This window comes from Podarcis muralis, chromosome 15 (assembly GCF_964188315.1).
Source record: "Podarcis muralis chromosome 15, rPodMur119.hap1.1, whole genome shotgun sequence".
In the NCBI taxonomy this organism is placed as follows: Eukaryota; Metazoa; Chordata; class Lepidosauria; order Squamata; family Lacertidae; genus Podarcis; species Podarcis muralis.
Window position 1 is genome coordinate 44537552 of NC_135669.1, and position 27995 is coordinate 44565546.

Sequence of the window (27995 nt, forward strand, 5' to 3'; positions counted from 1 at the left end):
CCAAGAGAAAACTGCAGCCACTGCTTTTAAAATGATACCTCTCACCGCATGTTTGTGCTTGTGGGCTTACACTGGTGGTAGCCCCTTGCTCTTCAGGGTCAGAATCTCCCCTCGGTTAGCTCTGGTTTAACTCCCCCCACACCCCAGTGATGAGCCCCACTCCCCACCTCAATAATGGACCACAGCAGACTCCCTCTGCTGCCACCAGAGTTGCTCTTGGTTAAAGGTTTGCCTCTTCTCCTCCCCTTCCCTTCAGAAACAAAGAGGGAGGGAGCAAGCAGGGTATCACCCCCACCCATCCTTCTAATAAACGGGAGTGGGGGCGTTTCAATCCCAGGGAACGCAAGATGTGGATGACCCACATCCCTGTCCTGCCCCACCTGAGCAGCCCACCCTTCCCTGCCCTGGGAGGAAGGCTGTTTTGATGAGAGATTTGTGAAATCAGCACTCAAGCCATGTCTGGGTTTTTCTTCCTTTTTTTAAGAGACAAGACAGCAGGGGAGGAGGTTGTTCAGAACACACAAAACAGGCTGTGTCATCCTTGCCATTGTCACTACCTGTGAGTAAATGGCCCTCCCTGTGGAGTGACAGTCGGCCACCAGGGGGCGCAGCGGCTCCACCAGGCTGCCAGTAGAAGAGGATCAGGGTGAGCCCAAGTCCCTTCCGGGGCAAAGACATCCGCCACCCTGACCCCCCTTGGCCTGAGAGATCCCCAAATAGCTACGGATGGAGAGGGGTGGGCAAGCTTGTGGCATCCCTTTCAGGAAAGGGATAGGGGAACATTCATCAAGCTTGCCTCCCTGGAGCTCAGTCTAGGCCCCCCCCCCCCCGCCAGCCTATTTATTGCTTTGCAAAGCAGGAGCTGCTCCCTCCCCGGGCAGAGAGGAGAGCAAGCTCCGCACACACGCACACACCCAGCTCCCAGCAACCCTGCAAAATTCAGTGCCAGCTTCACATCAGACCAGCCCTTTAGTGGGCAGCAAGGGGGAGGGCCCCAGCTCCTCCGCCCCTAGATCCAGGCCAGCTGGATGTGCCCCCCCAATCTTCCTTGCCCCTTCAGTGGCCCAGAGGCAGCCCCTTGCCCTGCAGCGAGTAGCCAGGAGGCCTGTCCGGAGCAGAAGGAAGAGGTCCGTGGCTGTTGCCCAGGTCAGTCTGCAGAGTCCCATTGGGCTCCCCTCCTCTCCCCGCCCCGTCAGGCTGGAGGACGGACTGGCGCCTGGAGGCAGGGGGAAGAGGCTCCAGGAATGGCAGAGGGCAGAGGAGGGCGGCAGGAGAGCACCTGTGTCCTGCACTGGCGCAAGCTGCAGTTGGGGGCAGTGAAGGGGCTCTGCTTTTGCAGACCAGTCAGCGCCCCTGCGGCACCAGAGTCCCGTGAACAAGCAGCGAGGGAGCAGAAGAGGCGTGACGCTGTGTGTGGCAGCCGTTGAGGACTCAGGTGAGGCCCATGCTGGCCCAGCCGCTGCCTGTCTCTGGAGGCTGGGCAGAGGAGGACAAGGCAGGAGCTGCCAGGGGGGCACAAGCAGCACCACCAGGGAGTGGGAGGAGAGGCTGCCGCCTTTGCCCATGGAGGCTCCCAGCCCAGTCCGGCAAAGAAAAGCCACCTCCTAGACGAAGGCCTCCTGGCTGGGTGTGCCGTTGATCTTGAGGAAGAGCTTGGCGTCTTCGCTCTTCTGCTGCTTCTCGCGCTCCAGCCGCCGGCGGAAGAAGATCAGGTAGAGCGGGAGGCAGAAGCCCAGCATGCTCGCTCCCAGGAGACCCACGTTGACCTGCAGGAGGACAGAAGAGGCCGGCAGGGTCAGCAGGAGGAGGAGGGCAGAGGAAAGGCTGAAGCTCAGCCCAAGATGAAGAGCCTGGTGGCCAGCACAAGCCCTGCAGCAGGCGTGGGGGGGTGAGGGTAGGGGGTTCCAGCTGTCCAGCACCCCCCTTTGCACCAAGATCCTTGAGGGGCCTTTGTACAGGGAGCAGGAGGGTGTGGCGATGGCAGCAAAGGAGCTGCTGCAGGGCAGCAACAGAGTGTTGGTTCTTGCAGCTCAGCCTGCCTGGAGCCTGATCTGTTTGCACAGGGGCTTCGGAGGGGCGGTGGGAGAGCCCAGGCAGTGCTGGGAACAGGAATGGCCCCAAAGCCCTGCTGCCAGCCAGTGCTGGCAATTCTGAGCCAGAGGGCCAGCTTGGTTAGACTCTATAAGGCAGTAGCCCCCATGGTCGGATTCCCCAACACTCAGTGGTGAGGATGATGAGGGATGTCACCTTGAAGCACCCGCCTCCCCCAGCTTGAACTGGAGGGGAGAGCCTTCTGCAAGCAAAGCGTACTCTCCCTGCCCCCAGGATGGGGGGGAAGCAGCTGAGGGATGTGAGGCCCCCTCCCCGGGTGTTAATAAAATAAATTATTAATTATTATAATAATTTATAATTTATACCCCGCCCATCTGGCTGGATTTCCCCAGCCACTCTAGGCGGCTTCCAACAGAACACTAAAATACAATAACCTATTAAACATTAAAAGCTTCCCTAAACAGGGCTGCCTTCAGATGTCTTCTAAAAGTTTGGTAGTTATTTTTCTCTTTGACATCTGGTGGGAGGGCGTTCCACAGGGCGGGCGCCACTACCAAGAAGGCCCTCTGCCTGGTTCCCTGTAACTTGGCTTCTTGCAGTGAGGGAACCGCCAGAAGGCCCTTGGCGCTGGACCTCAGTGTCCGGGCTGGACGATGGAGGTGGAGATGCTCCTTCAGGTATACTGGACCGAGGCCATTTACCTGTGCAACCTGGGTATGTTTGTACAACAAGGCCAGGTGTTGGTTGGAGGGTAGGATCTGACCTCCTGCTCAGATCTGGGCTGGGGGGAAAAGAGCTGGAGGGAGATCCCATGTGGCCAGGATTTTGCCCCCACCCCACTTGGGATTATCTGCTTGGGTATCATTCGCTGGCCAACAAGCCAAGATCTTCTTGGGGGCAGAGCACTGCCCCTGCAGCAGCCTAGGAGCGTGGGGGCTCTGCTCTCTTGAAAACCCTTTTTTGTGGGGATGGGGTTTTTTAAGGCATTGTGTGGAAGTGGCTCCTCCCCAGGCTGGCTGGTTGCCACAAGAGCTCTGCAAACTCCTGCTGCAGGCCAGCAGCACTCACTGGGGTCTCCCCACAGCAGCTCCAGTTTTAAGGGAAGGAGGGAAGGGGTCTGCGCCAGCCCCAAACCCAGGAAAAAACAGAAGCTGGAAATGCCAAGCAGTTACTGAACTGTTTCTTCCTCCGGGAAGACACAGCGCCCACAGGAAGGAGTCCTCTGCTTCTGCCAGCCTCCCTCCGGTAGCACTGCTCTGCTGCGCTCCGCAACCCATGTGCCCCCATCATGATTTGGAAACAGACCAGTGGCTGCCAGCCAGCCCTCAGCTGCTCCCAGGCAGGTGTCAGGTGCTCTGCTGTCTAAACAGAAAACAACGTGGCCTCTGGGAGCCCAGCCAGAGGATCTCAGCAGCCTCCTCCACTTCCCAAACAGGCCCTGGAACACCTTCCAGAGCGGGAGCTGCAGCAAAGAGCCCAGGAGGCCATGGGGGAGCCTGCGTGGCAGAAGCGGCAGACTTGGTCCCAGAACCTTCTGCCCCAGAGGAGGAGGAGGAGGAGGCAGCCCCTGTCAAAGGCTCTGTCGTTCCTGCACTGTCAGAGGCAGTAAATGCTGGGTGCTGGCTGGGTGAATCCCAAGAGGGGAGAGTTGCTGCTGCCCTCCGAGCCCTGCCTGCTTGGGGGCTTCCTCTCTTGGGGGTACCTGGGTGCTAAGAATTACTGTGGCCACGGGTTTCCTGCTTTTACAAGAGCCCTGCCAACCAGAGGGAGACAGAGGCAGCCAGAATGGGCCGCCACAGAAAAGGCTTCACACACACACAGACCCCCGGCGCGGTTTTCTCCCAAACCAAGGGCAGCTTCTTGCTTCAAGTCTGTGCAGAGGAACGGCCAAGAGAGGGTCTGCTTTGCCTCCCCTCCAACTGCTTGTGCCCACTTAAAGATCAGCCCCACCAGCCCTGGCGTGAGGAGAGGGTGAGGAGTGCCTGTGGCTGAGAAAAGCACCTGGGTGGGGGAATCAGTGCTGAGCAGAGAAACAGCTGGAGGGGGAGCTCAGCCCTTTGCCTGCTCAGGAAAGCCCCCCAAGGCTGCTTTTGGAATTAAAGGGTTGTCTCCAACTCAGCTCTACTCCGACTAAACTCATCAAAAAGGATAGTGCCACAGAGGCCAGGTCTATTGATTTAAATGGGTCTCCTGAGTAAGATGCAGCCGACTGATTGTCCCTTGCCGTTTCCTCTGCACAAAAGCCAAGCGCTGGGAGCTCCCCTGCGCCAGCCGCCCAACCACTTACTTACCCAGAGAGGGTCTCCTTCCAAGGGCCCCATCATGGCCAGGAAGAGGGGCTGCTGCAGGAGGGCAAAGAGGGCGCTGACCAGAGACTGCAGCCCTGTCAAGCTGCCAAACTGCGTGGAGGGGTACCTGCAGGAGAGGGGGGGGGGAGAAAGGGGGCAGTCATGTTTCTGCACTCACAGCCTGGCCACGTGGGGCTCCTCCCTGAGCCCAGCCCCACAGCCCATTACTCTCTGGAAGCAAAGGCCCTTGGAGACTTTTCTAATGGCCCCTCAGAATCTGAGCAGGAGGCCCCGTCCATATCTGCATTCCAGTCCAGCGGCCAGCCAGGTGCTTCCAGCAAGCCCTGAAAGCAGGGTGTGAAGGCAGAAGCCCCCTTCCTGCCTTGTCATCTTCCTCCTCTGCTGGAGGCAGTAAATGGCCCCTGGGCGCCAGTCACCAGGAGTCACATGCTGCCCTCAGGCCCTGCCAGTGGGACCTTCCCTCTGGAGCATCTAGCTGCAAAACAGGGTGCTGGACTGGATGAGCCCCTGTGGCCGGATTCAGTGCCAGGGCTCTGCTTATGTTCTTCACCCCTGGCATTCAGGGGCACGGAGGCTCCAAACAGGAAGGCCCCACGTGGCAGACACAGCAAGCAGCCATAAAGCAGGATTTCCCCAAAGGACTGCCGCTCCCTGGCAATTCTTCATTCCAGCCTCTCCAGCAGCAGCTTGGGCCATTCTGCCCTGTGCAGAGCGCAGCTGGAGCAGCCACAGGGCAGGATGCAGGAGGGGAACTCTGCAGTTTCCCTCCTCTACCTTCAAAGTCTTCAGCAGAACATGGGCAGAGATTATTTTCCCCCTTGCCCAAGCAAAAATGAGGACTAGATGTTTGTGTTTGGAAGCAGGGAAAGCCTACAATCCTCTGGTTTCCACATCATCAAATCCCACAAAAGGCTAAATGCAGAAGCTTAGCTGATCAAATTTAGCTGTCCCGAAGGGATGCTTCTGGGTAACGTGTTCCAAGCTTCCCTAAAGTGGGTGGGAGAGGAAGCTAAAATATATTTGGCATTTGTGCCCTGAGTCCAGACCTTGGGCCAGATCACTTGCACCCCAAACTAGAGTGCCCTTGGCCAGAAACGACTGCTTTGGACCACAGGCCCCTGGATTTCAGCTCTCCACACACCCTGAGCTGGAATGTGGGGCACCTCTGAACAAACAGAGTCCAGGTTGGGCTACAAGCCTTGGCTCCCTTCCCACCGCCTGCCTGGGCACGAAGGAGCCCTAGAGGAGTGGCCCAGCCAAGCCAGGCAGATCAGCATAATTGATTGGAAAGTGTTGAAGGCTGGAGGTTGCCAGGAGAAAACAGGAGCCTGGGAAAGCAGGCCAGAGGGCTTCTCTTCCTCCTCCTCCTCCTCCTCCAGTTGAGCAATGTTGAAAAGCCAAGAACTGGAGCTGGACCAACAACTCCCCCATTGATCATCACGTTCATATACTTCTTTGATTAAAAAACAAACCCAAGGACAAAAACACCCAAGTCAGGTCTAGCTGAGCTGCAGCAGCTGAAACCGGATCTGGTTATGGGTTGAGCATTGCATGCCTGATAGGCAAGAGGCGGTTCAGAGGAGAGGACAGCATCCTTGGGCTCCCCCAGAGACCCTGGCCTAGATGGGGCTCACCAAAGGAAGGGGGTGTTGTGGTGGAGAGAAGCGTCTGGGTGGCCTAAGCAGAGGGCGGGATCCCTGGGCTGGGCCTGCGATTAGGAAACTGTTTTGCTCCCACCAGGAATGCTGCAACCAGAGCAGAGGGTGACATCAAATGGGTATCAGGTGCAGAGGATGAAAGCATGTGGGTCATGTTCAGCACACTCCCCTTGAGCAACACCCAGAGATGCAGGCCCACGGCCAGCAGCCACAGCTGCTCAGAAGCTCATCCAGGAAGGAGGAAAAACATGACCCAGAAACGGGCTGGAAGGCAGGGCAAGGTGGCCAGGGAAAAGGAGCATCCCCAGCCGGGAACTGGGTGCCTGTAAACAAAGTGGGCGGCAGCAAAGCCCAGGCGGGCGATTGGGCAAACAGACATGGTCAGAGGCCGGCTGAGGACTAGACTTACACGGCTGCGTAGAGGCCGCCCACGGCAGAATGGATGAACCCTCTCACGATGGTGTGCAAGATGAAGGAGAGGATCTGGAAAAGGGGGGAAGACACATGACCCTGAATTCTCACCCCAAGTCACCTTCTGAATGCCCAGCACACACATACTGCCCCCTGGGCAAGTGCCAACTACTTGCCCATCCCTCTTCCCTCTGGGGAGCTTGCAGGGCTGCCCCCCTCCCCTCCACGGGACCCCCTCCCATCCACAGAAACACTGAGAGCACACTTGAACCCAGAGACGTCCCACAAAGCTGACTGTCAGAAGAGAAAGGACATTTGCACACAACATGGCCTGATCCAACAGGTCCTTCTGATGGTCTTATGATCAAGCATCTTTCAACTCAGCACATGTTGTCTGCCTACTGGGAGCAGGTGGGGCTGGAGGGGCCCCTGGTTCAAACAGGCTGGGAAGTGGGGATCCTGCTTACAGGAGACGCTAAGCCAGCAAACAGGTGAGGCCTGGGCTGGCCCCCACAGCACCTCCCGGCCCAGTTCCTGCCTCTCCTGTGCTGAGCCTTTGACAACTGCTCTCCCTGCCAGCTACTCACCTGTAAAGGCAGGTTTGGAATGAGGCAGGTGATCCCAAAGCCCACCAGCAGCAGATTGGTGAAAGCGAAAGCACGGGTGGCGTTCTCCACCTTCTGGATCTGCCTGTCTCGGCGCTTCTTCTTGCCGCCCCTGCAGGGAGAGGGAGAGAGGAACGGAGGGGGTCAGAGGGGCTTGCAGGGGCCAGTGGGAGATCCGCAAGGGAGGAGGGAGGCCCAGCTCTCCAGCCTTCGCTGCAAAAGATGGTCTGAGATTCCCAACACCTTGGTACAAAAAGGATCAAATAGATCAGCAAATTAGAGGAAGAGCAGCTGCTTTGCATGCAGAAGGTCCCAGGCATCTGCAAGGGGGGGAATCCCTGGAGAGCCATGGCTGCCAAGTTAGTGTAGGCAGTACTGGGGTAAATGGACTGGGGGTCTGGCTGAGTCCAAGGCAGGTTCCTGTGCTCCTGTGTCATAGTAGCAGCAGTTGGGGTCTGGGCAATGCCCCTCAATCCTGCTGCCTGGTGGGGGTCCCTGCTGTGGAGTCTCAATTGCTTGGCCAAGAAAGAGGGGTCACAGGAGCCTGCCCACCATGCCACAAGTCCTCAGCCTTTTCAGGCCTGTGACCCACCTGAGTGTTTGGGGCAGTCGCATCTAAGTTGTTTTACCAGATACTTGCAGGGTGTTTTGTGCTGCTGTAGACCCACCTCAGACCCTTTGGAGGGGCCCAAAGGCCAGTGTTACACACACACACACACACACACACACACACACACACACACACAAGCCCTGGGGTCATGCCAGCAGTGGGCAGCAGCTGAGCCCCTCCTCCCGGACTGCTGGGAGCCCAGTTTCTGCTGGAGGAGCTCAGACGCTCCCCACTCCTGCCCTTTCCCCCAGGAGGGCAGCTGGTTGGGTGGCAAGCTGGGCAGAGGAGGCCTAGCCACAAGCCAACCGCTGGCTCCTGGCAAAAACGAAGGCGGAGGCATCTCTTTCTAGGTCAGCCGAGGGCTGGGGCAGACTGTGCTTCCAGCCTTGGCCTAGTGACCTCAGACTCCTCCCGTCTGGTTAGACTCCCCTGGGGAGGAAGCAGCTGGGGGTCCCCCTCCCCAGACGGAGGATCCACAGGGCAGTGAGTGCCCTCGCAGCCTGCCTTGGCGCTACTCACTGGCCGGGGGTGCTCCCCTCGTCCGCCTCCTCCGCAGCGCCGTCGTCACACTCCTTGAGCTTCCAGTCCATGATGTATCCGATGACAGGGGCCGTCATCAGGCAGAGGAGCTGCAGGACTCCGAAGATGGTGGTGTAAAGGTCCACTGGGAGGGAGAAAGGAAGGGCAGCGTCAGGGCAGGGCCAGGCGAAGGCCTGCGGGGTTTGGGTGGCTGGACAGGGGAGACTGAGGGGAGGGCAGCTGGCCAACAAGCAAAGGAGGGGCACTGTGTGTGGTGAGATGCAGGGCACACCTGTGGCCGTCCAGGTGCTGTGCTCCTCCAGCAGCCAGCAGAGGCAAGGAGATGATGGGAGTTGGAGTCCAGCAGCCTCTGCAGGGCCACAGACGGGCCCTTCTCTCCTTTGTATAACACTCCCAAGTCCTGAGCCTGGGCGCCTCCTTGGTGGAGGGCTGGTGAACAGCAAGACCCAGCCCCCTGAGGAGATGCAGCCGCAGCCCCCCAGACTGGGGGCAAAGGAGTTTGAGGACACCAGAGCAGAGTCAGGAGGGAAGTGGGGGTCTGGAAGTCCAGAGTGAAGGCCGAAAGGCTGCCCCCCCCTAGCAGAGCTTGCCAAGCAGAGAAGCCCCAAGAAGAGAGGAGGGGTGGGAGGGGGTCGGCCTGGCAGCCGCTCAGCTTCAAGCCCCCCCCCCCCCCAGCCGCCCGCCTGGCCACTTGCTCGCTCGGCTGCGCTTCCCCTCCCCTCAGCCTCCCTGTTGTTTTCATGAAAGCGCCTCTTGATTTATCTGCCTCGCAGATTCCAGATTTAACAAGCCCAAACTGGATCTCGGTGCGCAAGACACAAATGGTTTCGTCCTGTTGTGCAAAAGACAAACAACCAGCTCATGGAAATCGCTCCCCTTCCTGGCTGGCTCCCTTCCAGCCGCTATAAATACGGGCCTTGAGTCAGCGGCGCTGAAGCTCACAAGCACAACCCCCCCCCTCCTCCCCCAGTGACACCATGTCAGCTGCTGGGCTTCTCCCTTCGCTCTGGGGAGGGCGAGGAAGGGAAGCGAGAGCCAGGAAACTCCCCCCCCCCCCCAGCCAGCAGCAGCAGCAACACCACAAGCCGCAGCTGACCGATTTTTTCTCTCCCGCAAACCAGAAAGAGTTGTCGGGGCATTCTGAGGAACTGAACTCGGGTACCCCTGAGCCGCGAGACACCCATGGGTGTCACGGAAACAGGGCCGAAATTAGCCTGGCATTCAGCCTCTGCCAGCCTATGCTTGGAGGCACAGCCAGGCCAGCTGGACCCGGCCGGCAGCAGCAGGTGCCGGCAACACCTGAAGACCCAGCACAAAGAGGGGTCTGCAAGGAGCACCGCACAGTGTGGCTTCCTGAGCCCCCCCCCCCCCCCCGCCACAAAACGCCCTCATTTCACCCTGCGCAGGAACCACCCAGTGGCAAAGCCGTCCTGGGTGGCCAAGATGAGTAGCGCATGTGAGCGCCACACTCCGCAGTGGAATGGGTGGGATTCCTGACACTGAACTGAGAGTGCTGTGCCTTTGAATGATGGGGCTGTCCCCAAAGAACCCTAGGTGGGCAGAGCATGAATAAGAATTATCTTATTATTATACAGAATCTGTATTTTGTTGGCAGTGCTGGGAATCACAGTTGTGTGAGTAGCAAACTACAGTTCCCATGACTCTTTGGGGGAAGCCATGACTGTTAATGGGGCATAAATGTACTTTAAACATATACAGTGGTGCCCTGCAAGACGAATGCCTCGCAAGACGGAAAACCCGCTAGACGAAAGGGTTTTCCGTTTTGGAGGTGCTTCGCAAAACGAATTTCCTATGGGCTTGCTTCGCAAGACGAAAATGTCTTGCGAGTTCCTGCAGGGGTTTTTTTCCTCCCCCCCCCTTTTTCCCAAGCCGCTAAGCTGCTTATCAGCTGATCCGCTAAGCCGCTAAGTCGCTTAACAGCTGATCGCTAAGCCGCTTATCAGCTGATCCGCTAAGCCGCTTAACAGCTGATCGCTAAGCCGCTTATCAGCTGATCTGCTAAGCCCGCTAAGCCGCTAATAGCGCTAAGCCGCTAATGGGCTTGCTTCACAAGACGAAAAAACCGCAAGACGAAGAGACTCGCGGAACGGATTCTTTTCGTCTTGCGAGGCACCACTGTAGAAGGGAGGTGAGCCTAGGAACTGTTGGCTTCCAATGCTTCTAAAGGCCCAAGGACCTCTTGGGAGGCCACCGGCGAGTCAGGCGGCTTTTTATTCGAGAAAGGGGCTCAGAGAATATTTGAAGGCACAGTTCCGTTGGCGTGAGGCTGCCGGGCGGCTGACTCTGTGCAGGCAGGGCAAGCGCTGCTCTTCCCTTGCAAGCCACAGGGGAAGAGAGGGAGCTGCACCCACCTGTCTGCAGATCCCCGTCCACCAGGAACTCCAGGATGTTGTTCATGGCGCCCATGTAGAAGATGAGCCTCAGCTGCGTGACGCACATGGTGACCAGGCTGAGCAGCAGGATGGGGCTGAAGACGCTGTGCATGAAGGACGGAGAGGCTGCGGGGGGAGGGAGGAGGGAGGAAATAAGGAAGGGGCTCCTTGGGAGACGCCAGTTGCCCCCCCGGGCCATTTGGCCAGCACAGGGTCACCGAGGCAGCTCCTGCTGGCCAGGGCCGCCTGCTCATCCCAAAGAACACCCTGCATTCATTCTGCAAATGCACAGCCCCAGATCATTCACTGGGGCTGGGAGGAAACAGTCTGTGCAGACACGGCTGGCCAAAGTGTGTGGCCCACACAAGTGGAGGAAGCAACTTCCCCCTGTGCTGTGCGTTTCGTGATACTGCTTTTCATGTTGCTATAAGCTTTAAATTTGGCGCAGTTTTTACTAAGATTGTGCCTGTTTTATTTCTGGACACTCTGTTGGGGACCAAGTGGGGTTTGCTGAATATCCGCACAGACAAAGGAAGTGCTCCAGCATCAGTAAAGGTGCAGAAAACCCTCCACGTGTTTTTCATGGTTTGGTCAACTCCTGCCAACCCTCTGGAAGAGAGAGAGGGGCATGGCCCTGGGGCTGGGCAGGGGGCCATTTGCTCCCTGGGGGAGGAGGAGGAGGAGGAAGAGTAGACCTTCCCAGGACGCCCCCCACTCCTTCCTCTGAGGGAGAGCTGAGGGGGCAGCTCACACTGGACTCTGAATCACCAGAAACACACAGCAGTAAGACAAAGTTGCATTTCCACATGAGGGGGGTGGCAGCCCTGACAGCTCTCTCTCTCACACACACACACACACACACATGTGGGTCCAGGAAGAGACAACCATAGGACCATCTTGCTGGTTGCCCCACCTGCGCTGTCTGGCTCGCACTTGACTTCCAGGTCGACGGTGGAGAGGCAGAGATTCTTGCTCTCTTGCAGGGCAGCCTGCTCCTTTGGGTTCTTCATGGAGCCGCCCACACTCAGGCGTCGGCCCACCGTCGTCACCTGCTTGTAGAACTGCTTCCCGGTGATCTTGTGGTCGAATCCCAGCCAGCTGAACTTGATCTTCACCCTGTCCAGTGGGAAGAAAGAGGGCAGAGGAGGGTTGGGACGTCTGCCTGACCTGCTGCCCTACTTGCAGCATCTGGGCTGGGCTGCTAACGGGCACCCGGCTCAAGGGAAGAAGAAGAAGAGTTTGGATTTGATCTCCCGCTTTATCACTACCCGAAGGAGTCTCAAAGCGGCTAACATTCTCCTTTCCCTTCCTCCCCCACAACAAACACTCTGTGAGGTGAGTGGGGCTGAGAGACTTCAGAGAAGTGTGACTGGCCCAAGGTCACCCAGCAGCTGCAGGTGGAGGAGCGGGGAAGCAAACCCAGTTCACCAGATTACGAGACTACCGCTCTTAACCACTACACCACACTGGCTCTCAAAGGGAGCATCTGGCCCAGACTGCCTGCAGGGAGGCGAGGCGTCAGCCACTCCATGACCACCAACTTCTCATTTGCTGAATCCCACCCCAAAAGAGTGGCGGTCTGGAAATGCCCTGCCTGCGTCCCCAAACACCCACCCACCCCTGGCTGGCTGGCATGAAGCTCTGGAGAGGCCTTGCTCATGTGTGCAACACAAGACCCTCAGCATATTTGACTTGCCGTGTTTTTAGGGTTGTATCATGGAAGTAATGTGGAAATGGCAAGCTCCTGTTTTGCAGGGGGTGAGCTAGATGGGTCCCTTGCAATGCCACAATTCTATGATTCAATGCACTGTGGTGGACGAGGTGAAAAATTCCCAGGAAGGGCCACCACACATCCCAAGGAAAGCCTGAGGGGGGGGGGGTCTCAGCAGTGGCGTAGCGTGGGTTGTCAGCACCCGGGGCAAGGCAAGTAATTTGTGCCCCCTAACCCGTGGATTTTGCGCCCCCTAACCCGTGGAGCGCCCCCCCCCAGATGTTGCGCCCGGTGCGGCAGGCCCCCCCTGCACCCCCCACGCTACGCCACTGCTCAGAAGGGCAGCCAAGGGTCCCCCCAACACACACCAACAGGACTTACGTGTAGTCCATGTCCTCTGGGCCTGGGAAGGGCTCAAGGGGCCAGTTGAAGAAGCAGTTGAAGAAGACGAGGCCGGCACAGGAGGCCCAGACAAGCAGGATGAGGATGAAGGAGACGCCAAAGTCATAGATCACCTGGAGGGGCAAAGGGAGGAAAGGCGGCCATCACCAGCCAGGCCCTTGGGGGGGGTCACCAGAGGTAGCAGCAGCAGCAGCAGGACCCCCTCCTTCCCCACAGGCTGGGGGAGCATCTCAGGTCGAAGGCATTTGCCATGGAAGAGTCCGGATGTCAGAGCAGAAGCACAGAAGATGCTCCATCTATTTTTCTGCCATGTAACTCTGCACCTTCTTGCAATGAATTCCGCAAGTCATCACAGTCAACCTCAAAGGGGATGAGACAAACGTAGGGGGGGGGGGCTATCAAGAGGTGTTTGCCATGATGGCAAAACAGAGCAGCCCCACCAGCCAAGGGGCCCTTTCCCCATTGCCAGAGGAGCGAAAGGGGAGAGCGCTGGGCCTGTTCCCCTGACCTCCTGCCTGGGGGTTTCCTGCCCCATGTCAGGCCTTAAGGCCAATCGGCCAAGAAAAAGCGTCTTCCACAGCTGGCATTTGGGAGTCTGGGGATTTGGAACTGGATTCTGCACCCGCTGCCCCAAATGTCTTATTTCCGTCCTGCTTTTTCTGCCCATCAGTTTGCAATAAGAGGCCCCTGGTATAATGCCCTCTTTCCTGCAGATTCCTCCGTGGAAAGACAAGCTGGGCATGGCTGCCTATTCTGCCAGCCACAGGTGGGTTAAAAATATGAATTCTGCTTATTCTCCTCCAGTTTATTTGCGTATTTTAAGCAACCCCTTGGTTAAGGGGACCTTCACATTCTCATCGTGGGGCCAGCAGAATTCTAGGAAAGGTCATCTCACTTCATGGTGGCATTGAGGTTTTGGGGGGTCAGTAGCAGGAAGCTGGCAGAATGACTGAAATGCCAAGGCCAGTTACTGAGAATTCCCCCATTGCTCTCTCAACAGACGGCATCCCTTTTTTTTGGAGTGGAGGGGGGGCAGGCAGTCGCTGTAGAGAAGTTGGAGGAGCTTAAATACCTCCCCCAGAGAGTCCATCCCTGCATTTGGCAAGGGACCCCCCCCCCTGCAGCGTCACTCGCCTGCATCACTGGAAAAGGACCCCATCCGCCTCTGGCAGCAACAAGCTGGAGCTCCCAGCCAACATACCTTGACTCCTGGGAAGGTCACGGCCGACGAGGCGTAAGAGCCAATCATGAGGGCGATGAAGGTGGAGCGAAGGTCGCCAAACATGTTGGGCAGCTGAGAAGGAAGGAAGGAAGGAAGGCAGGAAGAAGGGGAGGGTTAGGGCAGGTGGGCTGTGTGGGGAGGAAAGGAGCCTGTTTACTCGGGAGGAGAAACCAGGGGGGCAGGAGGGCAGGGCAGTTGCTGCCAGGCTCATCAAGAGGCTTCCTAGGGTAGCTTTGGGAGGGAGGTCTCCATATCTTGCGGTATCCAATGCTGGAGGCAGATTTGCTTTCCCCCCTTTAAAGAGTTAAAAGCTGTCTGAGAGCCCCGCAACCCCCCTGGCGTCCCCACAGAGTTTGCAGGCTTTCTGGTACCATTTCAAATGCCTGCAAGGCATTGTCCAACCAGCAAGAGGAAGCCTCTCACAAGCCCTTTACAGCCCCCTCAGAGCTGGAAGAGGTTGCTTGCCAGGGAACAGGAAATTCATTCGTTTATTTAATTTGTACCCCGCATTTCACCTGGAGATCACAGGACGCTTCACAATGTGAAAATACGAAACGAGAGCATAGTGCCCCCCAAAAGCAGCCAGCCCTGCAGGGTCTGTCAGAAGCCACACCAGTTGCAGCCAGCAAGCTTGACGGCCATCTCCCACAACTGGGCCAGGAGGTGGCTCAGTGGACAAAGGGACCCTCCCTCTTCCGAGGCAAGAGACAAGGTGGGCTGCCAGACGGGGCTGGGGCTTTGCAAGGCTTGCTCTCTGCACGCACTCTGCTACCCTCCACAACCCACCCTGGGGCATCCTCCGGGGCCAGGGCTGTCCCTTGACACGCAAGCTCAGAATATCCACTCAGCACCCTGGCGACATGTGGGGCAAAGACTCTTCCGGGACATCAGGCTTTCTGTTTCAAAGCCTTTTCCCTCCAGGATCCAAGTGAGAAAATGCCACGGCTTGTTTGCCTGCAGAAGGCTCTGGGTTCAAAAAAGGCAGCTGCCGTCAGTCAGAGGAGAGAGCCCAGAACGAGTGGTGCAAATGCGCTGACTCAGCCCAAGGCAGTTTCCCAAGTGTCACAACAACTCTTGCCCTGGGCTCACCCTCGTGGGAAGAAGATTGCAAAGGCCAGGGCAAGTCTGTGTGGAGGCAGCCGAGGGCAGTGCTGACGAAGTCACCCTTCCAGGCTGCCTTGGCTGCCAACAAAACAAGACCTGGATGCGCACGTACCTCTCAGGTCTTGTCCTTCCCCAGCTGTGGCTAAATGTGCTCTGCTGGGTTAGGCTGTGTGCAAGAGGCCCAGCGAGAAGCCGGGGGGGGGGGTGGATATTGTCCAGCCAGCTGCCCAGACTAAGCCTCTGAGGAAATGGCTGGCCGGCCTGGCACTTGACCTCTGGAAGCACACACCAGCCTTGACTCAGAAACACAGTCCATCAGAATATTACGGTAAATGGGACAATTTCCTCCATGAACTCCGGTGGCCATTTTGTGCCTCTCTCAGCCCCACCCTCGGCCACCCTGCAGCTTCTGCACACCAAAGGCACCGGGCACACTCGCTCCCTCCAGCCCTGAGAGGCTGCAGTGGGACAAGCATCCCTACAAGGGGCCAACAGGAGAAGGAAGCACCACTTTGGAAACAGAAAAACAGCTCCTGCCCTTGCCCTGTCTGGGCAAGCAATGGCCAAGAGAGAAGATATCTTAGCCCTGCATGGAAAAGATAAACCAAGTTGTCAGTGGCGTAGCGTGGGTTGTCAGCACCTGGGGCAAGGCAAGTAATTTGCGCCCCCTAACCCGTGGATTTGCGCCCCCTAACCTGTGGATTTGCCCTAATCCCAGATGTTGTGCCCGGTGTGGCCGGCCCCCCCTGCACCCCCCACGCTACGCCACTGCAAGTTGTGAAAGGAGCTGGCCGGGGGGGGGGGGGGAGAGAAGTGGGAGACTCAGATCTTCCCTGCTCAGCCAGCCTTCCCCGGCTTCCAGACGTGTTGCACCATCATGACTGCCATCTGCCCCCACCAGCTGAAGAGACATTTCACTGGCCGCCCATCTGAAGGGGACACAGGCAGGCACCAGGGAAGGGGGCAGAGACTATGACCGTTCTCCACCCTCCCCCAGCTCAAGAGCCCCCCCCCCCCTCAACATGCCCAGAGAGCTCTGGCTGCTTTTTCCAAAGGCTGCCCGGGCTCCTGTTGCAGCTGCCTGTTTACAGGGCTGAGGATATTCCTGCTGTGAGGATCTCTCTAGCAGGAAGGGGGGGGGGGGTTGGCAGTGATGTGGGGGGGGGAGCTTCCACCTGGCTCCGTCCCTCCCCCCCCCCCCGCCTCTCTAGCTGCAGCGCTTTGGATGCAATGCAGCAGCCGGGTCCTTAAATAACCCCAGAGCAGAGGAGGCGAGCAGCTTACAGATTTGTTCTGCGTTCAGAGAGGGGAGGGGAAGAGGAAGCCGGCTGCAGCCGCATCCTGGACTGCACTGCAGTGCTGTACGCCACCCGTGGGGGGGGGGGGGAGGCTGAGGTCCAGCCCTGCAGGAGGAGAGGTGCTGGGGGGCTCAGGGCTGCCTGGAGGGAAAGCACCCCAGGTCAAATCTGTCAAACCTGCTTGAGCCCCTCCAGCTGCCAGAAGAGGGTCTCGGGGAGACCATCCTGGGAACCGGAAAGCAGGTTGCCTCCTGGGTTTAGGGACCCCCCCCCCAGGTCCCTTCCGCTCAGAGGAAGCCCTGGCTTGGAGGGAGCACACAGCCTGGGTCCAGGCAAAGCCCATTCAGGCTTGGAAAAACTGACAACTCCCCCCTCAAAAAATACCCCAATACCTGCTCTCCAGAATGTTTCACAGCCAGAGTCAATGGGTGCTGTGGGGGACCAGGAGATTTGGGAACACAGAACCACCCCCCCCCCTGGCAGCCCATTCTTGTTCTCAACCCAGTTTGGGGCAGGGGACTGCTTGGGGGTCTGTAACCACATCTTCATTGCCAAGAGACTTTGGTGCAACAAAACCACGGCTGGGAGGGGTGAAGGGAGCCTGAGAATGTGCGAGATTCGGGAGAAGGAAGTGAAGCCTTCAAGACAAGCGGAAAAAACAGCCCTTGGCATCAGAGGCCTCCACTTCCTCAATGAGGCCTCAGTCCCGGCAGATTCATTCACTCTTCCCATTTTGAGGTCCCTGAAAGGGCTGGAGGGGTGAAGGGGAGGGCCAGGCAGGGACTCTGGGGTGGGGGGCATCAGCTGCCAGGTACAGGGAGCCCCTCCCGTCCTCCCCGCGCACTCTCTCTCTGCACTCACCGTGAGCGAAGTAAAGGTCATGCACATCCCCCCAAAGCCGTTCAGTGCCAGGGACATGAAGATCAGCACCGACAGAGCTGAGGAGGGAAGGAGGGAGGGCAGAGGTCGTCAGTGGGGCAGCAGGCCCACCAGCAAAACCCCCAATGGCCTTCTAGCTCAGCTCCAGCTTTGCGAAACAGGGAGGGGGCCAGATCTGCCAGCCCCCCCAGCTCCATCCCACACAGAGTGCTGAGATTCCTTTTGCAACGGGACATTCTTCCAGGGACTGAGCGTGGGACCTTCTGCCCTGCCACTGAGCTGTGGTCCTTCCCCCAAAGGGAAGATTCCAGGAGTCCTTGTGGTTCTGAATGAGAACATGAGTGGTGCTGCTTTTTACTGCAGGTCCATGTAGCTGAGCATCTGCCCAGACCAGCAGCAGTTTCTCTGGGGTCTTCCTGATGCCAGCAGCTGCAGTGACCTGGTCCTTCTGCAACCGCAGAGGTGGCTGCCAGGGCTTGAACCGGGGACATTGTCTGCTGCAAAGCCCCCCACTTTGGGGAGGGCTCTCCCCACGGACCTATAGCTCCCTCACCACAAAGTAGCTTTCAGGCAGGGGCCTCTCGTGCCCCTTTCACTGGAGATGCCCAGGACTGGACTGGGAAGTGCTGTACCCCTGGGTAGATGTGCCCTTTCTCACATAGCTGGAGAATAAAAACCCCTCAACTCTCATGGCTGCTGCCAATGCCCAGGGAAGATGGGAGCTGTCATTTGGAAGTGTCAGGAGAACTGCAGGCTGCTCTCCCTTGATTCAGGCAGTGCTTTTAACCAACTTGGCTTCTCAAGTGCCCGGCCACCCAAAGACAGCCAAAGCCACAGAAGGTGGAGTCCAGGTTGGAGGCAGGACTGGGCACAAACCCCTGGCCCACAACAACCTCCCCTTCCCCTAGAGACACGGGTCCTGTCTTCTGCCCCCCCCAACCACTAGGTGACTTACAGTCCGGGTTGCTGGCTCCATAGGCGATCATGACGCAGGAAACAGAAAAACAGGCACTGGAATGGAGGAAAAGGCAACTGGTCACAGGCTGGCAGAGCTTATGAGAAAGACTGGTGAGGTGGGGGGGCATGTCTGCCTTGCCATGTCTGTCATCTGTCTTAGCACCTGAAGCCAGCAGATATGGTTTCTCTGCCTTCGTCACTTTTTCTGATTTCCTCCCAATTAATGGAGGCTGAAACAGGAAGACAGACTGATAGAGGCTTCCCTCTCTGCCCCTCGTCTCCACCTCCCCTTTTCCTCTCCGGTCTACTTTCCAAGACATCAGTGCTGGATCAGGGCAAATGCCAGACTTGCAGAGCATGGGGAGCCCCACAGGCCAAACACAAGACAAAGGGGGAGGGAGTGGTGGTGGTGCCAGCTGAGTCCAGCAACACCTGGAGGACACAAGGTTGGGGGAGGCTGGCCTGTTTGCAGGTCCACCCCCAGGAGAGAAGGACGCCCTCCCACTTCTGCTGCAGAGAAGGGCCAGCTTTTTACCACTGGTTTGCTCCTGTGCTTTTAAGAGCAGCCTGACCTGCAGACATCAGCAGGTGGAGCTTCCCAAGCTGCAATGGTGGTTCTCCCTCTCCACACCCACCCCAGGCTCTTTGCCTTTAATCCCACCCCCCAAAAATCTGGAGTCCCAGGCACTAGGCCAGGCAGTCCTGTTTCCAAATACCAATTGCTGGAAATCACAGGAGGGGAGAAGACTCTGGTGCACAACAAACGCTGTTTGTGGGACTCTCGCAGGCAGCGAGTTGGCCCCTGAGAGAGCAAGATGCTGGGCTGGGTGGGGCATGGGCCTGATCCTGCAGGTGGTCTTTATGTTCTCTTTATGAGTGACCCTTAGGCACTCATAAGAATGTCAGAAGTAGCTGGAACAGGCCAAAGGGGACCTGCCTGGTCACATCCTGTCCTCACAAGGACCATCCAGGCGCCCCCCAAGGGAAGCCCCAAAACAGGGCTTGAGCGCAACAGAGACTCCTAGCAACTGGTACTCAGAGGCAGACAGCCTCGCCCAGCGAAAGGCAGTGGAGCACAGCCACAGTGGCCACTGGCTAGAAGACATTCCTGCCCATATTTCCCTTATCCTCTTCTAAAGCCATCCCAGCTGCTGGCTGTCACCGCCTCCTGCAGTTGGGGGCAAAGCAAAGGCTCAGGCAAGGGAAAACACACACAAACACACAAACACAAACAAACACACAAATACCAAACACCCACAAATACCCACAAACACCCACCATGCGCTAAGGACCAGTTCTGCTTCAATTCAGGAAACCTCCAGCTTGGACCCAGCAGGCCTGGTCTGATGCCCGGGGGGGGGGGGACGACCCTGGCAAGACCCCTGCCCAGGAACCCAATAGCCCCCAGCCTCACCTTCCCAGCAGCCGCAGCTTGCGGGGGCCATACTTGTCCATGACGATGCCCAGGGGCAGGGTGATGGCGCTGAGCAGGAAGGAGCCCACGGTGAAGGCGAGGTTCAGCATCTCATCCTGCTCCTTGCAGATCAGCCAGCCGTTCATGCGCAGCTGGGGCTCTGGGGCCGCCAAGGCTGCTGCCACCGTCCGGTTGCCCATCGCCAGGGAGGAGTTGGCGGGACTGGTGTGCGCCGAGCTGGTGGAGTTCTCTGGAGGGAGATGAGGGAGGTCAGCCCAGGCAGCCGCAGCCGTCGCAAAAGGAAGCTCAGCCTCTCAGGACCCTTTGGGACTAACAGGGCGGCTGTAGCAGAAAACCTCCAGCGGCCAGAACTGGCTCCGTTAGGAGCAGAAAGCCATCCAGTGATCCACCTGGCTCAATATAATCTGCACGGACTGGCAGCAAAGGCTCTCCAGGCATGTATAGAGGGGCCAGAGCTCAGTGGTAGAACATCTGCTTGGCACAGGAACACGGAGCCAGAGGCCTTATACAAAGTCAGACCCTTGATCAGTCTAGCTCAGTGCTGCCTACACTGACTGGCAGCAGCTCTCCAGGGTTTCAGGCAGGGAATCTTCCCCAGCCCTACCTGGGGACTTCAGCGGGGATTGAACCCAGGACTGTCTGCTGCCCCTGAGCCACAGCCCTTCCCCGAGCAAGAGACCCTTCTCTGCCTGTAGCTGTGGGGAGCTGCTGCCAGCCAGTGTGGGAAATACTGAGCAATATGGACAGACTCTGTTCAATCACCCAATCTGGGAAGTGCTGCTGCTGCAGCTGTGAGCTCAGAGAAGCACAACACACACAGACACCCCCTTGCTCAGAAGCATTTCAAACCCAACAGCTGGCTAATGCCCACCCACCCCTTTCCCCCAACGAGGGAGGCCTCTATTGCCAATGGCTCTGTGCAAATATTAACTAAACTCGCAGACACGCTCCCTCACCTGGGCACCCGCAGAGCAGCTCAAGCACGCAGGGCGGGGGGGGGGGTCCTCCTGACTGAGAGGGAGAAGCAGGAAACAGGTGGAGGGGGGAGGACAGACTCTGCCAAAGGGGGGGGGGGGTGTTTCAGAGAAAACCAGAGCAGCCACTGGCAAGGGAGGGGGGCTGCCAGTTGGAGGCTGCCTGTGACCCGAGTTCCCTCGGCTGCAGCTCAGTCACGCCAGTTACCAGTTGAGCGCAGGACTGGCTTTGCAGGAGCAGCTGCCTCACCACAAACAGGGGACTGTTTGTAGTGGAAACACAGATTCCTGCAGGGGACACTTTGCCATGCCCTTGAGAAGCCCCGGCTCAGGTGACAGGCACTCCTACCTGGCATGGACCTGAGGGCATCGAGGGCACGGAGGATGGTCAGCCCAAGGACCTGCGGGCCAAGCTGGGGTGATGGGGACAGCTCTCTGGAGCCAAGGTGGGGGTCTGAACAGGAACACTCCCTCGCTGCAGGCCCCACTTGTGCAGGAGCTTGGCTGCCATTTTTAATCCCACCCAATCCAGTCTGGGCCCTTTGGTGGTCTTTCAATGGTGGTGCCACCTCCGTGCTCAGCCCTGGCTTGTTATCCCTCATTCGTTAGCCCCAGGCCCAACCAGGAATCTCCTTGGGGGTGTCTACTCCTGTCCTCTTCCCCTGCAACCCACTTATTTCATACTGACTGCATAGAAGCATAAGGAGAGCCCTGAGCAGCAGTTGGATCAGGCCCCAGGAGGCCCACAGCGCCCAGCCAGGTACCCCAAACAGCCACACTCATGGTTCCCAGCAACAGGCATTAGTGGGGTGCATTTACTGCTTCCAAGAGGGGAGGGGGTGCACAGCCATTGTGGCTTAACTGGCTCCCTGTCCACCAGAGAGGGGTTCCCTCTGCCCAAGCTCTCCCGGGAGTCCTGGGTGGGTGTGACTCAGGCTACATGCAAGTACAAACCACCACAGACTTCTTTTACATAATGACAACAACAGGTGGAGCAGTTAGAGCCAAGTTCCAGCGGGTGACTTCAATGAAAAATACACTGGTTGGGGGGAGGACACACCAGAGTGCCCCCCCCCATGAAGACTCTGCATTCTGAAGGCACCAGGATGTTCACTCTCCATCATCCTGCAGCTAAGAGGATCTCAGGTAGCAGGTGATGCCGAGGGCTTAGCGCTGAGACTCTAGAAGCCGGAGAAGGCAATAAACCTGAGCTGGCTGGATCAACAAACAGCCTGCCGAGAGTTCGGAGGCAGCTTCCTCCTTGCAACCAAAGCTTGTGCCGTTTTCCTCCCCACCCCACAAACAGAATGTCCCCCAGCCACAATCCAGGCAGGCCAGGCTTCAGCCTCCAGGCAGCCTCTTTGACATTCATTAACCCAGGAAACTGAAGGAGAACAGGGTGATCTCAGCCGCCTGCCCAGGGAGGGAAGGGCGGAGCGAGAGCAGACACAGGATTTGCACAGAGCAAGACCCTTCTCTCCCCCCCCCCCCCCCCCGCCTTCAGCTCCACTCTGGAAGGAAAACGCAGGCAGAAAAAGCAGCAGCAGCAGCAGCAGCAGCAGCAGCCCTAGACACCCAGATAAAAGCAGATAAGGGGAAGCAGAGTCAGCAGGGAGAAGATGCTGGCTCAACAGGTTACTAGGGCAACGGGTTAGTGGGGCAACCGATTAAGACTGGGGCAGAGTAGAAGGAGCGGGTGGGCCAGGTTGGGGGGGGAAGGGTCTCTCTCTCTAGGTGGAAGCTCCCCTCTGGAGGTGAGGGTGAGAGGCCAGGACCCATTCTGGAGGGTCCAGAGTCCCTCCTGGCGCAGAGGAGGCTGAAGGTCTCACAAGGAGCCAGGTGCCTTGCAGCACAGCCCCACACCAGAGTCCCAGCCGAGGAATGGGGCTCCCTTTGGCTGTGACCCCACACCTTGACCCTTGCCCTCTGGACTCCACCCTCCTGCCCCGTGCCTTGGCTGCGTTGACTCAGCAATCTCAGGTTCTCTTTTCTGGCAAAGGGGGCCTGTTTCCTGCCTCCGGGAGCCGAAGCAGAAGCAGCCACAGAGGGCAGGAAACCAGCCCGGAGAAGAGTCATCCCTTGAGGGACCGCCCTGGGCCTCTTGCTCTCCACCAGACCTCTGCCTGGCCCTGAATGGGGCATCTCTTCAGACCCAGTGAAAGACTGACTTGGCGTCCAAAGGGCAGTCCTGACCACGCCGGACGGAGCAACAAAGAGGACACACACACACACACACAATGCTGGGCACCCGCAAGAGCCCCAGGAGGCTGCCAGCTTGCAACAGACTTCTTCGGATGCTGCTTCTGCCTCCTCTTACAACTGTTGCTCCCAAGGACGGAGACCAAGGACAGCCCTGAGATAGCAAAGGCCAGTCTGTTTGCCTGCCTGCCCACCAACTCAACTCCTGGTCCAAAAGGCAGCAGTATTGCCCCACTAGCCCAGGACTGGCCTGCCAGATTCATCATCAGAGGCCACCTGCAGGAGTCGTGGCACCACCAGGGCCAGGCAGGGCTTGGGGGCAGGAGAGAGGCCAGGGCCTGAGCCCAGAAGGGGTGGGGAGGGGAGCAGGCACAGCAAGGTTGTCTTAGGCCTGCTGTTCCCTAGACAGGGAGGGGCACAAGACCACTAATTCCAGAGTCCAAAACTACTGAACTCCACCACCCTAAACCGGAAATGTCTCCTCGGTCATTACTGAGCAATAAATGGCAGCACCTTTTTCCAATTGCAACACAAGGCATTTTTTCTGCAGATTAGCAGAAGTCTTCTGATAAGCTTTAAGGCCGTCAGCAAATATGTAAGCAGCCAAGGTGGGGAGGGGGGAAGGAGAAGATGCTGTTTTAAATAAATCTCTCCTGGCCAGTAAGGTCTGCTCCAGCCTTAGCAGGAGGGGAGAAGCAACAGAGTCCACCTAGTTGCTCCAGTGTTTGCTTCACCCCCCCCCCTCTGCTCACAGCTGTTAATCTTTGGCAATCATCTAGATCCATTTACAAGCTAATCATTAGATGTTGCAAGGGAAGCGCCCAGAGCAGAGTCTGGGAAGCTAGGAAGGCAGCCAGCGAAAGGAGAGAGAGAGGAGATCCTGCTGTGCAACACTGGGGGCCACTCAGTCCTGGGGGTGGGGGTGTACGGGGGGGGGCAATTTCCTGGCAGTGACTGGCCCAGTGGGCAAGGGGGCATCACAGCCTACGAGAAGCCCAGGCCCAGGGCGCCCTCAAGGGCTTGAGAGGTGGGCTGTGGGAAACGCTGGTGAGTTGCAGCTCTCCTGGCCAGTGGCCACGTTTGCTGGGGCTGATGGGAGTTGTAGTTCAGCAGCCTCTGGAGAGCCACAGGCTTTCCCCGCTTCAGAGACTGTAAATCCCTTCAGGAAGGGGGGAAATATGTGGCATGTGGGGATGCTCAGGGGACACTCCTTCTGCTACTCTGACCCACCCACTCCTGCCTACCTGGGATGAAAGGAAATCCTTCCAAACTCAGTTTAGAGAGAGGGTCTGCTTCTCCCACCGGTCAGCCTGTGGCTCATTCTCCACCCCATCCAGCACAGAGCACGGCACTTGGACATGCACAGACACGACCCTTTCCCAGGCCAGCTTCCAGCCTGGCCTGCAAATGCAGTGTCCAGTTGAGCTGGTTCAGAAGCAGCTCAAGCTGGCCAGGAAGGGAAGTTTGTTCCCAAGGCCTGCCTGGCAAAAGCAGAGGGAGGCAGCAAGGTCAGCTCTGGCCAGAATCCCAACCTGGTGGCATAAGCGCCTCCCACAGCAGCACATGCACAGGAGAGCTGGGAAGCCATTTCTGCCCTTACCTGGCGGGGGGCACAAGTAGGAGTAGAAGCCCTCGGACTTGAGCATGATGAGGAGGGAGCCCCAGCCCAGGAGGACGGCAGAGAAGAAGAGGTTCTCCACCACGGCCGTGCAGGCCATCCACCAGCGCCGCCGGTGGGCCGTGGCCAGAGTGGGAGCCATGATGACGGTGAGGAGGGCGAAGGCGAGGACGGCGGGAGGCGAGCGGGGCCTTCTTCACGTGGGCTCCTCCAAACTGCAAGAAACAGAAAGCGGTAAATGCTTTGGCCCTCGGAGAGCTCCCAAGGGGTCTGGAGCCACAGGAGCAGGTCCCAGTCACACCTCTAAGTGGTGAGAGGAGGAAGACCAAGGAGACACAAGACCCTCAACACACACGCCTGCCCGGACACCATGAATAGTACTAGTAGCCGCTTACATTGAGGGGAGGATGAGAGAGAAGCACCACGTTACAATACATCACAGTGTTAAATGCTAGGTCAGGGAATGCAAACTTCTGTCAAGTTTTAATTGGGCTTTGAAAATTAAGCAGAATCCAGATTCAGCAGAAGGAAGCAACTTTTTGTGGGGTGCGAAATAAATTGAGTTATCCTCCAGCCCCCGTGGCAGAGAAGGGAAGCAAGACCCTGAAAAGTCCTGATCAACCCCCACTTGACTAAGCCATGTCTATGATGATAACTCCTGGGGTGGGGGAGGACTGACTGGGGAAGTGGATGGGGGGGGCTTCCAGGTAACCTCCCCCCCCCTCTCATCTCCCAGGCATATCAGACAGGTGGTTTCCTATCCTTCCTTCCACTCTGTCTCCTCTGGTGCCCTTTTCTGCTTCTTTAATATTTGTTTAACTGGATTTATTTTCAATCTGTGTTTTGTTGTGCTGTTGTGAATTCCCCACCTACACCCTCATAATTTGGAAGCATTTTAAAAGCAGGGTATACATAGCCAAAATAAAGATAAGAATAATTCATCCTCTCTCTTACTGGACTCACCCCCCTTGTAAAACCAGCCAGAAATGCTGCAAGAAGCAGCTCCTTGGAGCTCCCTGGGGGGCCACTGGGAGCAGCCCCCCAGCTCAATTAAGCTCCCAGAAGCCTTTTGGTGGAGGGGGGGCACTTGGTGGCAGACACAGGTGCCCCCCCACCCAGGACTGAGGACCAAGGATCTCCATGGGGCTCCGTGTCAGGCGATCTGTGGGTGGCTCAGTCCAAGGCCATGATCCATGTAAGTGACTCCTCACCCTCTACCTGTTGCCGTTTCCCCTTCTCTTGGCAACAGCCAAGGCAAGGCAGAGAGGACAGAAAATTCCAGTGGCAAGTTATGAATTAAGAAGCCAGACCGTGGGGTCAAAGGGCGTTCGCCCGGGACGGGTGAACTTTTAGCAAAGATATGCAGCGTATTGGAAAAGTGGAAGGGAGCCAAGGAAACTTTAAAAGAACTAGGAAATTGCAGGCCTGGAGAGCATTGCTGAAGCGTAGGAGGAGCAAGCCTCACCTGGCAGCTGCTGCAAAAGAGAGGCCAGGCGCTGGGTGTTCTCAAAGTGTCAACAAGCACATCGATAAGGGTCATCCAGCAAACATGATACCCCTGGACTTCCCAAAACATCTCCACAAAGTAAACTCAGCAGTGATAGGATTAAGAGGAAGGTTCCTCTTCCAAATAAACAACGGGAGGGAATAATAAATGGGGAGTTCTCACAATGGAAGGGGGAAGAAAGCCGGGGAGGGGGGGTCCCCACAAGGATCACTGTTATTTAATTATAATTAAAAAGTCAGTTGACTTTTACATGCATTTCAAGACAGTTTACAAACACATCACAGAAACAGGTAAAAATAAGTTTTGAAAGCGGTGCTAAACCAACTTCTGAATACAGGGGTAAAAACAATGGAAAAGGAGCCCCTGGAGGCAGGCAGAGATTTTCTTCCACCCAATACGGGGAGTTGTGCTTTTTAACATGCGACCAGGAGTTGGGGTGAACAGGGAGGTGGCCAAGTCTGCTGATGGTACCAACTTATCTAGGGTGGTTAAAAGCGAAAGAGGAATTTCCAAGGATTTCCAGAAGGATCTTTCCAAAATGGACTTTCAAAGACAAGTGTGGTTTTCTGTGGTGCACGTTTATTGGGTGGGGGGTGAAATTCTGACGGGCCACTATTTGAATGATAATCTTGGCCATTTTAATGCCTTTTTTATCCATTGTTGTCTTTTTAATTGTATATATTGCTTGTTTTATGTTGCTATGGCCGTTGGCTAATGCGAATAAAGTTTATCTATCTATCTTCTGATGGGGTATGAGCTGGCTGTGGTCATTTAAGAAATATCCAGAGCACCTCTCCACAGCTGATAGAAGCTTGTGGAGCAAAGGAGGTGGGTGGTTTAAAGTGTGGGAAGGGTTAATCAGTGGGGCACTGGGAACCCAAAGCCCAGTCAGCAGAATAGAGCCCCCATCCTAATTCTGAGGTAAGTGGTGCATGTTGCTTCCTAAATTGTGGGGGGGCTCCCATAAGACCATGAAGTTAGGAGTCTAAAATTACCCAATTGCACAGCTAGGGGTTAAACCCCACCACCACCACCACCCACACAGCCAAATGGCCCCAATCCAAACTGCACCCGGAGACAACTATTTAGGAGCAGAGGAAAAGAGCCCTCAGCATGCAGCTGCAGTTAAAAACGGGAAATTATTAGGCAAGGCAGAGAGAACTGGCCTTGACTCATGATGCCTTTGCATAAATCTGTGGTGCAGCCACACAGATTTGGAAGCTAGAAAGAAAGAAAGAAAGAAAGAGAAAGAAAGAAAAGAAATTGCAGAGTTGGAAAAGGTTCATAAGCGTGCCGCCCAACTGATCCAGGGAATGGGCAGACTCCCCTATGAAGCAAGGCTGCTTTTGGGTCTTTTTAGTTTAGAGAAAAGATAAGGAGAGAGATCACAGAGGTGTGCAAGATTATTCCTGGTGTGGAGAGATAAAAGTTTCCCCTCCCTCAGGGGCCACACAATGAAGGCAGAAGAGCAGGAGATTAGGACAACCCAAGAGAAGGGACTTCTTCACACACAGCATACAAAAACTCTGGAACTCACCATCGCAAGATGCGGCAATAGCTGCCAAGATAAGATGAATTCGACAGAAACTAGATGTATCGAGCGCAATCAGCCAGGATAACGAAGCAAAGCCTCCATGTGCGAAGGCAGTGGACCTCTGAAGACCAGGGGAAGCTGCTGCCTTCGCGTCCTGCTTGGGGGGCGCCCGGAAAGGACCCCGATGCCCCCCCTGCCCAAAGAGATGCTGGCTCGGCAAGGCTCCTCTCTCCTCCCCATTAGCAAACAAGGGGGCACCCCCTTTCCACCAGGACACCCCCAAGAGACGCTGCTTAGGGCAGGGCCACCCCCCCCCGGCGCCCCCCCGGGTCCCCAGCCTGGGAGTCGAGTCCGGGACGGGGGTCCCTCCTCATCCCTAAGCGAGATGGGGAGAGCGCGGCGAGGGGGCTCCGGGGTCCCGAGGGGGCGCCCGGCTCGGGGAGGGCCAGCCGGGCAGCGCCCCTCCCGCGGCTCGCTCACCTGCCCGGCGCGGCTCCTGCTGCTGCTGCTCCGCCGCTGCTTTCCTGGGCCGGGCCGGCAGCGGCTCGGCGCCTTTTATGCGGCCGGAGGAGCAAAA

At 57.3% G+C, this 27995-nt stretch overlaps 1 protein-coding gene across 2 annotated transcripts; it reads right to left on the minus strand.

The window, feature by feature from the left end:
* Positions 1 to 460: 460 nt before the first annotated feature.
* SLC43A2 (solute carrier family 43 member 2) lies at positions 461 to 27982 on the minus strand. 2 transcript variants are annotated; one of them, XM_028708941.2, is made up of 14 exons: positions 27899 to 27982; positions 24360 to 24592; positions 19566 to 19815; positions 18150 to 18205; positions 17177 to 17253; positions 13893 to 13985; positions 12671 to 12804; positions 11492 to 11694; positions 10558 to 10704; positions 8165 to 8309; positions 7018 to 7147; positions 6429 to 6502; positions 4344 to 4467; positions 461 to 1766 (listed from the first exon to the last, which is right to left on the minus strand). In XM_028708941.2, the coding sequence occupies exons 2-14, from the start codon at positions 24517 to 24519 to the stop codon at positions 1605 to 1607; spliced, it is 1755 nt and encodes a 584-aa protein (XP_028564774.2). In that variant the 5' UTR covers positions 24520 to 24592; positions 27899 to 27982; the 3' UTR covers positions 461 to 1604. The 2 variants fall into 2 exon arrangements, with proteins under 2 accessions (XP_028564774.2, XP_028564775.2); XM_028708942.2 differs by lacking the exon at positions 27899 to 27982 and adding an exon at positions 27422 to 27444.
* Positions 27983 to 27995: the final 13 nt, after the last annotated feature.